At 43.2% G+C, this 16,581-nt stretch overlaps 2 protein-coding genes across 2 annotated transcripts in view; both read left to right on the top strand.

Moving 5' to 3' along the window:
- arhgap25 (Rho GTPase activating protein 25) overlaps positions 1 to 4,380 on the top strand; it is a 22,023-nt gene extending 17,643 nt beyond the window's left edge. Inside the window, exons 10-11 of the mRNA XM_072433700.1 lie at positions 1,289 to 1,821; positions 4,076 to 4,380. Coding sequence (XP_072289801.1) covers positions 1,289 to 1,821; positions 4,076 to 4,271 — 729 coding nt within the window. The 3' untranslated portion in view covers positions 4,272 to 4,380. The remainder of the gene's footprint in view (positions 1 to 1,288; positions 1,822 to 4,075) is intronic.
- A 3,403-nt stretch (positions 4,381 to 7,783) lies between these two features.
- On the top strand, positions 7,784 to 11,551 carry bmp10 (bone morphogenetic protein 10). The gene is made up of 2 exons (XM_072433594.1): positions 7,784 to 8,704; positions 9,670 to 11,551. The coding sequence occupies exons 1-2, from the start codon at positions 8,299 to 8,301 to the stop codon at positions 10,722 to 10,724; spliced, it is 1,461 nt and encodes a 486-aa protein (XP_072289695.1). The 5' UTR covers positions 7,784 to 8,298; the 3' UTR covers positions 10,725 to 11,551.
- Positions 11,552 to 16,581: the final 5,030 nt, after the last annotated feature.

Raw genomic sequence — 16,581 nt, 5'->3', positions numbered from 1 at the left:
TTTTTTCTTCTCTATTATGCATTTTTTGGCTGGTGCGACTTATACTCCGGTGCCACTTATAGTCCAGAAAATACGGTAGATTTACCATTCACTTTTGTGGCAGTATATTGTACACATTTGAACGGACCACACGTACTTTGCCTTTTTGAGGTCATAATTTGGTACAGAAGACCCTCACAAAGACTCACGATTACATTGTACGGACTTTAAACTGATCTTATCTTTTATTTATTTAGTTTTTGAACATATTTTCCAGAAAAAACATGCAAATTTGGTAGAATGAAGTACTCAGTGGATTGGAGAAAGTAGGTTAGTTTTGAAAAGAAAACAATGACTTAATGGCTGCAAACTAGACTGAACTTTGGGTGACTTTTGCATTGGATAAACTATTAAAAATATAGTTTATGACGGGCGTTTTACCAGTTTGTGTCATTCTTTGGACTTTGATGAGGAGTTTGGCGGTGGAAGATCTGCTCTTTGGCCTAAACTGGGACTAAATCTAAAATGTCCTGTGTGTAGCTCATGGAAATGTCCTTTACGCTCCTGTATTAGCTCAATGACACCACACGGCCCACACACAGTTAGTTTGTGTCCTTTAATCCTGTCAAAGCCCGATACAACAAACTGATGACGATCGTTTACTTCTCCAGCCAGAAGAAGAAAATGAGAAGAAAATAAATGAATAAATGATTGCATATTTTCAGTTTAATTGCGTAAATCTGCCAGAAAAAAGTATACATTTTGCTTGAAGAAACATGCAAATATATGAGTTTTTCTACCATGCAAATTTAAAAAAAAAAAAAAAAAGTGAAAAAAAAAAACACAAATTAGCTTTTTTTTTTTGTTTTGTTGATTTCATCTTCATTTTGTCATTTTATTATCTGTATATGAAACTAATATATCTTCATAAGTCTGAATACCAGATGTGGAAGAAGTATTAATACAGAAGCAAAAAAGTAAATGTGAAAGTATATCATAAATTAACATGTTAGTGATATTGCTAATATTACCGATTTTTATTTTTTTATCAAGAAGAAACTATTAAATTTTTTTTTTTTTTTTGTGTGTGGTAATTTTATGTATATATTTGTTTGCTTGAACTCAACCTTTACACAGAACGTCACCATGAACGCAGTACAAATAACTCCTCAAACCACATGGAAAGTACTTTTTACTTTCCAGTCCAGTTAAAGAAAAGTACAGATACCTGCTCTCCAATGTAGTGGAGTACAAATATCGAATATCAAACGCAAACACTGCCTAACACTGGCTTCTCTCTCGTGTCCAGCTCTGCGACACTTCTCTTTCGGAATCCCCGGAGGAAGAGGACCAGGACAGTCCCGGGCCTCTCAGATCCAACCCAGTCCCAGATCCAGGTTCATCCCAAACCCAGGACTGGACCGAGGCTCCGCGCAAACGCACCCAGACTTTACCCACCTTCAACTGCCCTCTGACGGGCATGGCGGCCAAAGCGGGGGCCCTGAATCGCTGGAGCCGCCTGCAGGAGGGCGCCGAGGAGAAGGCCGGCACGTTTTCCGAGGACATTTTTAAAATCCTGGACCTCAACTCCTCCGGGTCGCTGTTCAAAACGCCCGGGCCGAGCAACGCCGAGGAGGAGGTGAAGGCCAAACCGAGGCGGGGCAGTGACCACGGCGTGATGGCGGTTTTAGAAGATGGCAAGAGGGCGAAGGGCCAAAGTGACAGTGTTCAAAAGCCCGTTCAGAGCCCGACGCTTCGGAACGGTGACGAGAAGCTGAGCGTTCCACATCAGGATGACCTGAGGCGAGAGGCAAAGGCAGAAGGATCTGAGCTCGTCGACTGGTGAGTCCACATGAACTGTGTGTATTTAACTCTCAACGTCACGTTTGTGCTGTTTGTCATCAAAAATATATCCTGGTTACATTTTGTGTCAGGCCATGTCTACATTTATGCTGTATATTGAATCCTATTTAGAATCCTAAATTTTTTTTGGACTCCATAGTTAGCGTTCCGAGATTTCTGTGCTGATTTTTAAAATCATATTATGCAAAATTTCCTTTTTTTATTTTTAACCCTGATCTAATATTATCGATGAATCCTGGTTAGAAAATCCTTACCCCTCCAACATTAGCTCTGACGTAGCTCTGAGAATCTTCACTGATGTTTTTAAATCCATAAATCATCACTCGACTCATTCTGTGCTTTTCTGTCGTCTTATCATGATCAGTACAACTGCGCGGTGAGACCAGGAAGTAAACCAAGCTGGTCTCAGCACTGTTGAGAGGCAGCGCCATCTACTGGCATCTACTGGCCCAATATAATTTTGTTAGTTATAAATATTTCAATGTTTTGTTCTAAAACATGAGAAACTAAAGGTGCTCAAGAGCAGATTTAAAGGTTGAAAACATCACAATTAATATATAATGTGTCCTTTAAGTTTCTCACCTTTAGCCTTTAGAACAAATCCCTCAATAACTCACACGACACATTTAACATGAGCACACGCCCACTGACCTGTGTGTGACCTGTGTGTGTTGTCCTGTGTGTGACCTGTGTGTGTGACCTGTGTGTGACCTGTGTGTGACCTGTGTGTGACCTGTGTGTGTTGTCCTGTGTGTGACCTGTGTGTGACCTGTGTGTGTTGTCCTGTGTGTGACCTGTGTGTGACCTGTGTGTGACCTGTGTGTTGTCCTGTGTGTGACCTGTGTGTGACCTGTGTGTGACCTGTGTGTGACCTGTGTTGTCCTGTGTGTTGTCCTGTGTGTTGTCCTGTGTGTGACCTGTGTGTGACCTGTGTGTGATGTCCTGTGTGTGACCTGTGTGTGACCTGTGTTGTCCTGTGTGTTGTCCTGTGTGTTGTCCTGTGTGTGACCTGTGTGTGACCTGTGTGTGACCTGTGTGTGATGTCCTGTGTGTGACCTGTGTGTGACCTGTGTGTGACCTGTGTTGTCCTGTGTGTGACCTGTGTGTGTTGTCCTGTGTGTGACCTGTGTGTGACCTGTGTGTGTTGTCCTGTGTGTGACCTGTGTGTGACCTGTGTGTGACCTGTGTGTGTGACCTGTGTGTGACCTGTGTGTGTGACCTGTGTGTGACCTGTGTGTGTTGTCCTGTGTGTGACCTGTGTGTGACCTGTGTGTGACCTGTGTGTGACTTGTGTGTGACCTGTGTGTGTGACCTGTGTGTGACCTGTGTGTGACCTGTGTGTGTTGTCCTGTGTGTTGTCCTGTGTGTGACCTGTGTGTGACCTGTGTGTGACCTGTGTGTTGTCCTGTGTGTTGTCCTGTGTGTGATGTCCTGTGTGTGACCTGTGTGTGACCTGTGTTGTCCTGTGTGTTGTCCTGTGTGTTGTCCTGTGTGTGACCTGTGTGTGACCTGTGTGTGACCTGTGTGTGATGTCCTGTGTGTGACCTGTGTGTGACCTGTGTGTGACCTGTGTTGTCCTGTGTGTGACCTGTGTGTGTTGTCCTGTGTGTGACCTGTGTGTGACCTGTGTGCGTTGTCCTGTGTGTGACCTGTGTGTGACCTGTGTGTGACCTGTGTGTGTGACCTGTGTGTGACCTGTGTGTGTTGTCCTGTGTGTGACCTGTGTGTGACCTGTGTGTGACTTGTGTGTGACCTGTGTGTGACTTGTGTGTGACCTGTGTGTGTGACCTGTGTGTGACCTGTGTGTGACCTGTGTGTGTTGTCCTGTGTGTTGTCCTGTGTGTGACCTGTGTGTGACCTGTGTGTGACCTGTGTGTTGTCCTGTGTGTTGTCCTGTGTGTTGTCCTGTGTGTGACCTGTGTGTGTTGTCCTGTGTGTTGTCCTGTGTGTGTTGTCCTGTCTGTTGACGTGTGACCTGTGTGTGACCTGTGTGTTACCTGTGTGTGTTGTCCTGTGTGTGACCTGTGTGTGACCTGTGTGTGTTATCCTGTGTGTTGTCCTGTGTGTTGACGTGTGACCTGTGTGTGTTGTCCTGTGTGTTGTCCTGTGTGTTGACGTGTGACCTGTGTGTGTTGTCCTGTGTGTGTTGTCCTGTGTGTTGTCCTGTGTGTTGACGTGTGACCTGTGTGTGTTGTCGTGTGTGTTGACGTGTGACCCGTGTGTGTTGTCGCAGTCTGCACAAGGAGAACAAGGAGCTGAAGGCGACCGTGGCCGAGCTGAGGTCCGAGCTGGAGGCAGAGCGCCGCCGTGTGGCCGCTCTGGAGATCTGCCTGAAAAATGCCGAGCGCAGCCGGGACGAGGCGCAGCGGAGGAACCCGGAGCTGCAAAAGGACGTTCAGCAGTTCCTCTCGCTTAAGCCACCGCCGTAAAACCAGGACACACACACTGTTCACTAGACCTGAGTGTGACGCCAACGTGACACACAGATTAGTGAAATACGTGAAATATTTTGAGGGGTAAATCCGCCATGTTTGTTTGTTTTAAACGGCCAAAACGATATTTAAAAGTCACGGAACAACTCTTTGAAAGTCACTTCTGGTTAGATGTATTTCAGAATCACAAAGCAGAAGCAGAAAAGGCTGTGTTACTATTGGTGAACAGATTTTTTTTTTTTTTTTTTAAGCTAGCTAGATGCTTTAGCGGTCCGGTGCAACATAAAGAAAAGGAGTAGGCTAATAATAATAAGGCTAATAATAATAAATTGTGTCAGAAAAGTCTTGAGTCAGCACTTTGGTCCGCTGCTGTTATATATATCGTTTATGTGCTGTAGAAATAAAGTTTGACTCGACTGTACTTGATATTTGTGCTTGAGAACAAAACGGTGAAAGCTCGCTAGAGGCTAATCAGCGGTGTGCTAACTAATGAGCGTAAGAGACTCAATTTAATGTTAATATAATGTCTGAAACTTTATAAACAGCAAAGTTAGAAAGACATTTAAATGGAACTTTTCTTCAATGCTGATGCTTTTTAGACTAAACATAAGTACTCACCTGTGTCGTCATGCGTTTGTTAGCACATAGCTTGTTAGCACATAGCTTGTTAGCCTCCGTCATTTGAATTTCTTTTAATTGAACCAAAAGTCTATTGGAAAGTGAATGTGAAATGTATCTTCATTGCCAAGGTGGACGAAGAATACAGTATTTTTCTCTTTTTGAGTGACACGTTAAAATAAAGAGGAAATCACTTTCAAATAAGCACTTTGTTAGAGAAGTATCTGAATAACCCTGCGCATTTTGTCGTTATGGCCTTCCCCTGTCAGTTATTTTCATTTTCTCAATATAGATTTCCTCCAGCCACAGCACAAAATGAGGACGTTGACACTGGGATGTAATCTGAAACCCGACAATGTGCTAAAAGGCGTGTTTGTTTGAAGCTGTGGACAGAAAACAGAATAAAGACCCCACTATGTGAGCGGATTTGAACTATTGTGCAACATCCTGGCATCGACGCTGAAAACTGGACACGTCAGAGAATCGCTCGCAGTCTGTTTGGAATAATGACACGTGAATGTAAAGCCCATGTGTTCGAAATAAATTATTTAAGTCAAGTTGTGATTTTGTGTGTTATCCTGGTGCATTGTGGGTTGTGTGTGGAGTCGGTGCGGTGCCAATACAAATGGGATCTCAAAGCATTGGCTGTTATTTGTGAAAGTTATACTCCACATCGACATCAACTGAGAACTTTCTTTATTTTTGTCCAAGGAGCTTTTCATTAACTTTTAATTGGCAAAATGTAAACTGACAGTTGTTTCTCTGTTGTTGCTCCATCTGCAGCACTTGTTTGCTGTTTGAGATTTAGGACGCTTCAACTGCAGCACAACAACTTTCCTCAACTGTCCGACAAAAATATATAGTATTTTCCGGAGTATAAGTCGCACCGGAATCTAAGTCGCCAAAAAATGCATAATAGAGAAGAAAAAAACTATATAAGTCGCACTGGAGTATGAAATGCAGTTGCAAGTGTGAAAATAACAAATAATATCACATAAGTCGCTCCGGAGTATAAGTATAAATATAAGTATAAGTCGCACCCCGGCCAAAACTATGAAAAAAGGTGCGACTTATAGTCCAGAAAATACGGTATATTTTTTATGTAGAGTAAGATCATCAGTGCTAAAAGTGAGTGTAGCTGCAGTGTTCCTGTTGTTCATCTGCTATTCTAAAACTGTTTACTTCCTCTAAGTATCAGATACTAAAAAATACTATCAAATAGAATTGTTGTTATGAGATTCTAGACGCTCTTTACATTTTAGTTTTGAGTTCTTACAGGAAAAAATGTCATTACTCACCATTGAATGTTGTAAAATTCAGAATGTTTTGATGTCTCCTGCTTAACCTCTATTGCCTTTTATGTATCTTTATCTCTATCAATGACAGAAACATATCCATGCACGCTCATTATAAAACAATTTAAATGAGTTCCAATGGCCCGTGCATTGAATGATTTGATCCGTGTCTCTCTTTTCTTCATGTAACTTGGCTCGTGTGATGTTTATAGCAACTCAAGTGCCTGGAAACCATCTTATTGTAACTTTCACTCCGCAGAGGTTAGCATTACGAACGTTTGTGTTTCAGGAGGCTTTTTGCTGAGGTAGCGATGTCTTTTCTCATGGTTTCATGTGCCAAATGCCTATTAACATTCAGCGCAATTTATGGGAAAAGGTTACAGTCAAAACATCTGGATGAGAACAGTTCAATGTGTTTTATGGTCAGATTTCCCTCCAAAAATAGGGATCGTGGCCCTCTTAAGTTTGCGTTTGGCAGACTCCAGTCCATAATACGCACCATATGAGGGGGCTGTGATTGTGTACCAAAGGACAGTGTCTTTATCAAACCTCCTTTTGCCTGTCAGGAAGATGTGCTAATGTGTTTGTGCAGCCGAGCCACTGATAAGCGCACGTCTGTCAAGTGTCAGCCTGGCAGATGAATGGTAGAGCCAGGAAAAGTGACGCACCATAAGCAGAGGGTATCTGAGGGTCACACAAAGCAGCCCAAATATGAGGGACAGTCAAATGGTGCACGGGATCAGGTGAGCAATGTGATCATGACTCCGATCTGACGACAAGTGTGTGCAAACGGGTCACAGTGTTGTCATCAGGGCCCAAGATACGAGACAGAGCCAACTGCTGAGAGAGGAGTATTACCTGCAGCCCCAGGCCTCTGAGGCATGAGGTGTAGTGTGTACTACTGTGTACTACTGTGTACTACTGTGTACTACTGTGTACAACTGTGCACTACTGTGTACTACTGTGTACGAATGTGTACGAATGTGTACTTGTGTCAGCTGTGAAGAAAGCTGGAGCTATTTGCATTGAACAGTCCATTTCGGTTGCAGAGTCGAAGACTTGAGACACTCTTTTAAAGTAAACATGATTAAATAAACATTTTATAAAATGTATATCTTCAACATCACAAAATATTGCTCGACGACAGCAAACCCAAAACTCCCCTGCAGAATGCTGTTCTGCTACGCCATTGGTCAAGCCAAATACAAAATCATTTGCATAGATGTTTTTTTATCACACTGCTACAAGGGCTGTTGAAGGGCTGCAACATAATGCTATAACTTTATTAATACTACTAACAGCTTTCTCAGACAGTGACATGTTGAGCAAAAGATTGTATTTGATCTTAAATACAGAAGTTGTTTTTTTTTAAGTCCTGCCATGTGTAAATAGTGACATTTAGCTTTAGCTATAGTTGTGGTGCTATATTCAAAAGAGACTGGAACAAACACACAACTGTAACATAGAACTATTTCTGAATGGGATTAATTGAGCTTCATTCTCAGCTGTAAAAGCTGCATGTTGTTTTAAGATACATCTACGCACCAAGTGAGCTGTACAGGCTCAAACAGGAGCTAACTGAGCCCATCATTTACAACACAAATAAACAGATGAAGAAAATCAACTGTGGAGCACCCACCCAAACAAAATGTGCGTCCAGAAGAAGGAGGCTGGAGGCCAGTGTTTATAAAATCCTCATTAAGGAAGTAGTGAGATAAGGCCACACGCTCATGTGCATCACACAGTGGAGCTATGCAGCCTATCATGTCACTGATAAGGCCAGAGGACTCGCTCAGAGCAAGCAGAGCTCACAGAGACCTGACCGAGGCACATCAGACATGAGTGGCACGGACCACACCGCAGTCAGGCCACCCTGTCACCGGAACCACTGCCCGCACACACCACACTTCAAAAGGTGTTCACAAGGATAAATACTGCAGGACTCGACCTGTTGCAGGGACGATCAGAGCGGTCACAGCACTGACCCGCCAGCAGGAGACAAGCTTTGACAGACGTACAATTTTACTTTGAGTGGACTGATTTTCCCCTATTGTTGCAACAGCCCATTGACAGCTCCACAGGGCGTCAGCTTCAGGGTGAAGACTTCTCTCATGGCGAGCACTTGGGTCTCTGAATCGGGAACCATCTTCAGCTCTAAGCCTGTGCTGCTGCTGCTTCTTGTGACTGTTCTCCTCCAGGGACCTCTGTGCACTGACAGCAGCCCCATCCTGAGCACTCATCAGAGGCATCGGGCCGACCCAGGCCTGGGCGATGGCCATGGAGGGGTGGTGGACATGTCCGAGCTGGAGCAGGACGGGGCGGTGAACAAGCAGCTGCTGGAGAGTCTGAAGGAGCAGTTTCTGAGGACGTTCAACCTGAGCGGCTCTGGTCCTCAGCTGTCTGAAGGCAGCGCCAGAGAGGAGCCCCCTGAGTACATGATGGAGCTGTACAACCGCTTTGCCAACGACCACAACGCCATGCCCACCGCCAACATCATCCGCAGCTTCAAGAACGAAGGTAGAAAGACGTTCTCATTTGTATGTGGAAACACCTAAACCCACAGTTATTAGGATGAACTGTTTATTGACCTTGAGCTCGACTTAATTAGAAGAGGAAGTTTGGGAAAATTGGTCCAAAATCAGAATATTAAAACGTTTATTGCAAAAGATTATATAGATTTTAATTTGATATGGGTAATCCACAGGAAATACTTTCATAAATTAAATCATAGTCATATAAGTCATATATCTAAACTTGCACAGAGTCAATACAGAATGAGGAATAAAGGCTTTTGTTTCTTGTCTGTGGAACAAAACCAAGAGACTTTTTAAATTAAATGATTTTATGCCTTTTCATGGATTCAAATCACTGGTTACATATTACCCATCATGCCAGTGCTTTATATAATTCGGTAATGCAACACTTGGATGCCAACCGCCATAAAACAACAACAACAACAACAACAACAACAACAACAACAACAACAACATCATTCAAATCTTGTATGTTTACGTGTGTTTTTATGTATTTGTCAAATGTATTAATTGTTTTATTTATCCTGTATATCCTGTATGTTTGTATGTTTGTTTAACTTGTTTTATGACGTGTTAACAGGGGCCCTCTTGTAGACGAGAGCTTGCTCTTAGGGGCCCTCCCACTATAAATACAGGTCATGATAATAATACGTTGCTCCGTATCGTTCAATGCAACTGCTGCTGTGATTTTGAGCATTACAAAAATAAATTTAATTGAATCCTTTGTAAAAAAAAACAGCATGGATCTGTTCCAGTCTTATGTAAAGTATTAAGATGATTTAGTTTAGTGGTGGACATCTGGACTAAATGATGAACATGGCATACTCTTTGTTCCTCCAAGACGTCTAACAATATTTAGCTGTGAGATTTAAGTATTTCCGAAGATGAAGATCCACGGTTTGAATCTCGCCTTGATACCGACATCACATTTACTCCATTCTTTTCCAGATCCCTCCCCGAGCGTCACAGATGCCGGAGGCTTCAGACGCCACAAACTGCTCTTCAACGTCTCGGTCCCACACCACGAGCGAGTCACGGCGGCCGAACTCCGCCTCTACACTCTGGTTCAGATCGACCGACACCTGTACGCTGGCGTGGACCGAAAAGTGACCATCTACGAACTGGAGTCTAACGAAGGGGAGACCAATGCTACGGCGGAGGGCAGCGAGAAAGGAGATGGAGCGAGAGACGACGCTGAGGAAATACGCCTGACGGAGTTGGCGTCGAGGCAGGTTTTTGGCACGGATAACGGTTGGGAGGCGTTCGATCTCACAGGGGCCGTCCAACGTTGGAGGAACTCTGAACAGGGAACCACGCATCAGCTGGAGGTGCACATCGCCAGCGTGGTCGCGGGAGAAAACGCCCCCGGAATGGCCAACGAAAGCGACAACGTGATCTCGCAAGACATGACGATCGACACGAGTCCGGAAGAGAAGCACAAGCCGCTGCTGATCGTTTTCTCGGACGACCAGAGCAGCGAGCGCAGAGAGGACAAGCGCGACTTAAACAAGATGATCGACCGCGAGACGTCCAACATGTTCCTCCAGAATGAGATCTGGAACGACCTGGAGAAAAGCAAAGATTTGTATGAGGACGAGGCGGAGCCGGATGAAGAGGACTTGCTCCAAATGAGGTCCAATTTCATCTATTATACAGCGTCTCGAATTCGCCGAAATGCCAAAGGGAACCATTGCAAGAAGCAGTCCTTGTTTGTGGAGTTTAAGGACATAGGTTGGGACAGTTGGATCTTGGCTCCCACTGGTTATGACGCCTTCGAGTGCACTGGGGTGTGCTCTTTCCCACTGACCAAGCACGTGACACCCACTAAGCACGCCATTGTCCAAACATTGGTGAACATCCACAGTCCGCAGAAGGCATCTCAAGCATGTTGTGTTCCCACCAAGCTGGATCCTATCTCACTCTTGTACTTGGACGACACCGGAGTGGTCACCTACAAGTACAAATATGAAGGCATGGTGGTGGCCGAGTGTGGCTGCAGATAATGTAGGCTTTTACAGAAGATGTGGCTCCCAAATGTAAAAGCAGGCTACAAGCTTAAAGCACCAAAAAGGGGGATTATTTCTACAAACATCCAAAGAAAGTAGAGAAAAAGCTCTAAACGCATCAATGTGACGCATATGGAAAGCATGGAGGATGCAGTTGTTGTTGACAGTGGCAGTGGTGAGGTGTGTCCTCAGTGAGAGTTACATCGCTCCAGATTTCCCAAAGGCTCAGGAGCGCCTGATGCAGCGAGCGCAGACTGGTGGGAACCGGAGCTCCCCCTTCACTTCCCCCTGACAGGGCCTTCCTCTGCACTTATCTATGACCAAACAATCATCAGCACTTCATGGGCCTGAGGCGGGCGGGCGGCGAGGCCTGGACTGTCCTCCTGCTGCTGGACCAGGGTTATCTGCCCCTCTGTTTCCACTTCACATGCCTCTGCTCGGCCTGAGCCCAGCGATAGTGAGGTGTTCAGAAACACGCCACTGTATTGGGGTAGAACAGACTACGCACAGGACATGGGGGCAAGGGTCACCCACATTCCTGAACTCAACCCACTGACCCAGTCTGTGCCCCCAACATACCTCCAGCCTCTGGTTGGGTCGTCCATCACTTTTATCAAGAAACGTCTTTTTTGGGCACTACTCTGTTTAAGCCAATACTGTGACTGTTTGAATATGCATTTGATACCTCTGCTGCTTGTGTCAATTTATCAACTATTTATTGTGTTAATTTATTAATTTTCAGACTGTCAGATTTGTTTATTGTAAAATATATTTCATGTTGTGACAATGCTTATGCAGCGTAAAGATGTTGGGATGAAATGTTTGAATGGTCTCCACAGCAGAACATGGACACGCTTCTATATCTGTCTCTGTTATTACTGAAGGAAACAGTAACTCAGATCTGGACACCGAGCACTGTTGAGGTCCTGTTCACTTTGTCTGACAGTATCAGCTCACAGGTCATAGGTCACGTGTCATACAAACAAAGCATCCTGGGAAACAGTACGAGGTGCGCTAATGAACAAAATGGATGATCTTTCTGTGCTGACAGCGAAAAAACAGAAGTGTTATGTGCAAATAAAAAGACAGATCCAACATGGAGTCTACGATTCATTTATTAATGTTGAATAATATCCATATGTTTCAGTTTATGAGCCATGGCTTCACAGACACTGATACACCGATAATACTGGGATGTTTTAAATTATCTTTGAATGTGAAACATCCTTGTGAAGTATGAAGGTTATTTTGTGTTTTTATTCAGATTTTTTTTTTTTGACATCGTTTTTTTTTTACATCGAATAAAATATTTTTTGACATTGATTTTTTTAAAATATCGAACAATTTTTTTTTGACATTGAATTAAAAAAAAATGTTTTAATCATATTTATATACAATGAATATTTTTACTAGATTCGATGTAAAAAATAAATAAATTCAATGTAAAAAAAAAAAATTCAATGTAAAAAAAAAAAATTGTTATAAAAATACAAAATAATATTACTGTTCCTCAAGTTTGTGACCGACTTTACAAAATAACATTCTGAAAGACAAGATAAAGTTAAACGTAACAAAAACAGCCAGATTAAACATTATTTACATTTAAGTATTTTTTTAGTACAATTGATTGAACCAAAAATTTTGCTTCTAATATCATCACAATTTATTTATTTTTATTTTTTGGTTCCTAAGATTATATCGTGACCTGAATAATTACGACTATCGATTCATTAAATAATCTTGACATCCTTCGTTGTGATTGACGCCCTATGAAGGTTATTTTGTGTTTTTATTACGATTTCCTTTTTACATCAAACATTTTTTTTACATTGAATAAAAAAAAAATGTTATCGTATTTATATACAATGAATATTTTTACTAGATTTGATGCAAAAAAAAAATCGTAATAAAAACATAAAATAACCTTCATAGTAAAGCAATGACTCATATTTAATCAACCTTTGGACAGTGGTGGAAAGTAACAAAGTACAAATGTAAAAGTTCCGTATTTAAGTGTTTTTTATGTCTGAAATGTAGATTTACAGTGGATACTTTTTACTTTAACTTGACTAAGATGTTAAAGTCCTTTGTTGTTCTACTGCAATTGACGAGGGCTTTAATCACTATTATCATAATTTTTTAGTTCTATTGCTTTTTGAAATGGGAGGAGTCGTCAAGGCACAACAAACGCTACTTTTGAGGGAAAAATCATCTGGAATGAATCGTGAATATCAGACTCTGAACCTCCCGTGCCAGAGCAGAGCTGGGGTCGTCCCAAAATGGTAAGAATAAAGGGCAAGAACCTCACAAGCATCAGCTATTTAAAGCCGAGCGAGTGTGTATTTACGCATCTTTGGGGGTCTGTTCATGGTCAAACGCTTAGTAAATATGATGAAATGGGAAGTGCATGGGGCCAGCTGATAAGAAGCTCTGGTAACTACAGTCAGATAGTACACAACATGGCAGAGAATAAACCAGTCGTGTCCAGCAGAAGCCTGAGCGGGTCGGAGCAGAGACGCCCTGTGAACGTGTGTTTTGGTGGGTGCCCTCCTGGCCCGTCCCGGCGCTGACGTAGGGGCAGTAATAAGGCCTGATTACTTCCGCTTGGGGACAGGGTTATCGCTCCATCTTCCACCCAAAGCAAATCTCTTCCTACTGCTGCAGTTCGTGGAAAATTGGCCGACTGCACTTCAACGATCGCATTTCAACGAGACAGAAAATACGACGTAATTCATAAGTCAAGGCAAAGCAATGTGCATGAAACTGTTTTAGGGTGATTTTGTTGGGAGCGTGACGTGAACCAGAGTTCGCCTTCCACTGTTTGCGTTGCTCTGGTGTTTATTACACGCTAGATTTGTCCAATGAACTCGCAAACAAACGGGTTACGAAGGAGATTTGCGCGTTATTCAAAAATGCCTGGTCGTCTCATCCTGGCCAAATGATTTCAGGGGGTCCACATTTTATACTGACATTTTCTTCTGAATGTTTGCAGTAGTCTTAAACAAAGCTCGACACACTTCAAATGCAGTGGTGAATGAAGACACCTGCACGTTCTTATGTTCTGTAAAGAAACATAAGCATTAGAAATAGTGATCGCATTTTGCGGGTCTGTTTTTGTGTTGGGACGTTTGCTTTTATCGGGTCACGACTTCAAGATGTTGAGAAGCACTGAAGTATTTACCTGTTCATTGTAGCCAGCATGAACAATACACCCGCCTACATGTGAGTTACAGAGACAGGGACAGTAGTTTGTGGTTATCCCAAGCCTGGATAAAATGTAGAAATCGCAGGTTTGCAAGAAGAAAGCAATGACATAATGTGTAGTTCAGACTGAGCTCTGTTAGCTTAGCATGTAACTTCTCGTGCTAGCACAAGCAGCTCAAGAGCGTCTGTGTGTTTACCACTGTTACCTTCTACGCCAGGTGTGTCCAAACTATGGCCCCGGAGCCAAATGCGGCCCTCAGACCAATTTTTGCCTCTTGCTGTATTGACCCACATCATCCTGAGAACTGCTTGGTATATTGCACTTTTTAAACTCTACTATACTATTATAATCTTAATACATTACATCTTGTTGTAATACTGACCTTATTTCAAGCTTCAAATTTAGATGTGGCATCTTGATTCATGGTTTTGTGACTATCCGCATCGTCTGTGTTTAATATGCTCGAGGCTTTCATTTACATGCCACATGCCGGCTTATTAACGTTTAACATTTAATGTTTAATGTTTTTTTTTCATCAGACAGCCCCCTAAATACATAATAGAAAACTAGAAGTTTAATCACTATAAGGCATCAGGACAAAGACATTTCACGCCCATGGCCCCTCTAACTCGAGTCCTGCCCTCGCCCCGCCCTCGCCCCGCCCTCACCCCGCCCTCGCCCCGCCCTCGCCCCGCCCTCGCCCCGCCCTCGCCCCGCCCTGTCAGGGTGCGTCTCTGCTGGTGTCCGGGTCTTGGCTTGTGGAAGGCAGTGCTTTGCTGAGCGCTCCATGTTCTGTGGGACCTGGACTTGCTTTTCATCTTCTTGTCCTCCGTCTGCAGTGGCACTTACCTCGGCCTTAAACTCCCACAACATTATCCATAATGTCCGAAATATGTAGCTCCGCCTCCTCCTCCCGCCTTCAGCTCCAGTATGTCGAATGTCTGGCCCTGTTCTTCCCCCGCTCTCACCTCAGCTCTCAATGCCTGTTGCCCGTTAGCCCCTGTAGCATCGTTAGCTTGGGAGGCGGCCTGTTTTCCACACGCTTTGATTGTTCGGCTCCGTCTTGTGTTTTCTGTGTTTTACTCGTCTCTTGCTCCTCGTTTCTCAGGATCATGCGAGTGAAGCGAGCGCGTGTCTCTCGCTCGACGTTAAAACTGAAAGTCCGCCAGCTTCACTTTCCAACGAAGGCTTCTAAAGGTCATGAGCCGACCTTGTTTTCCTGTTTGCTCAAGCGATGTACTGTCACTGTCTCTTTGCAGAATTCCTTATCCAAACGCTCCAAAATGCTTCTTATTACACGATGTCAACCACATGTGAAGTGGAACAGGCTGCAGGCTCATGAGAAGCACATGTCTTACTCAGCAAAACCACTTTAGAGACTTTGAATAACCTGAGCTGCCCACGACTGTTGCCCAGAAGTAAAACAAACGGACAAATGATATGGCAGATTATGGATGGATTAGTTATAAGAATTCACTTATAGGAGAATATTTTCAACAGCGTTTAATCCTGTTTTCACCTTGATTGTGTTGTTTTGGAGACTCAACTCAAAACTGCCCAGAACAGAACACACAACAGAACAAACAGAACACACAACAGAACAAACAGAACACACAACAGAACAAACAGAACACACAACAGAACACACAACAGAACTAACAGAACACACAACAGAACAAACAGAACACACAACAGAACAAACAGAACACACAACAGAACAAACAGAACACACAACAGAACAAACAGAACACACAACAGAACAAACAGAACACACAACAGAACAAACAGAACACACAACAGAACACACAACAGAACTAACAGAACACACGACAGAACAAACAGAACACACAACAGCACACACAACAGAACAAACAGAACACACAACAGAACAAACAGAACACACAACAGAACAAACAGAACACACAACAGAACAAACAGAACACACAACAGAACAAACAGAACACACAACAGAACAAACAGAACACACAACAGAACAAACAGAACACACAACAGAACAAACAGAACACACAACAGAACACACAGAACACACAACAGAACAAACAGAACGCACAACAGAACACACAACAGAACAAACAGAACACACAACAGAACAAACAGAACACACAACAGAACAAACAGAACACACAACAGAACAAACAGAACACACAAACAGAACACACAACAGAACACACAAACAGAACACACGACAGCACACACAACAGAACACACAACAGAACAAACAGAACACACAACAGCACACACAACAGAACAAACAGAACACACAACAGAACAAACAGAACACACAACAGAACACACAACAGAACACACAACAGAACAAACAGAACACACAAACAGAACACACAACAGAACACACAACAGAACACACAACAGAACACACAACAGAACAAACAGAACACACAAACAGAACGCACAACAGAACAAACAGAACACACAACAGCACACACAACAGAACAAACAGAACACACAACAGAACAAACAGAACACACAACAGAACACACAACAGAACACACAACAGAACAAACAGAACACACAAACAGAACACACAACAGAACACACAACAGAACACACAGAACACACAACAGAACACACAGAACACACAACAGAACACACAGAACACACAACAGAACA

The sequence above is a fragment of the Eucyclogobius newberryi genome, unplaced genomic scaffold (assembly GCF_026437365.1).
Source record: "Eucyclogobius newberryi isolate DKJ021-1_F unplaced genomic scaffold, fEucNew1.0.hap1 SCAF_6, whole genome shotgun sequence".
Taxonomy (NCBI): Eukaryota; Metazoa; Chordata; class Actinopteri; order Gobiiformes; family Gobiidae; genus Eucyclogobius; species Eucyclogobius newberryi.
The sequence above is the reverse complement of the archived record's forward strand: the minus strand, read 5'-3'. Positions and strand labels throughout refer to the sequence as shown.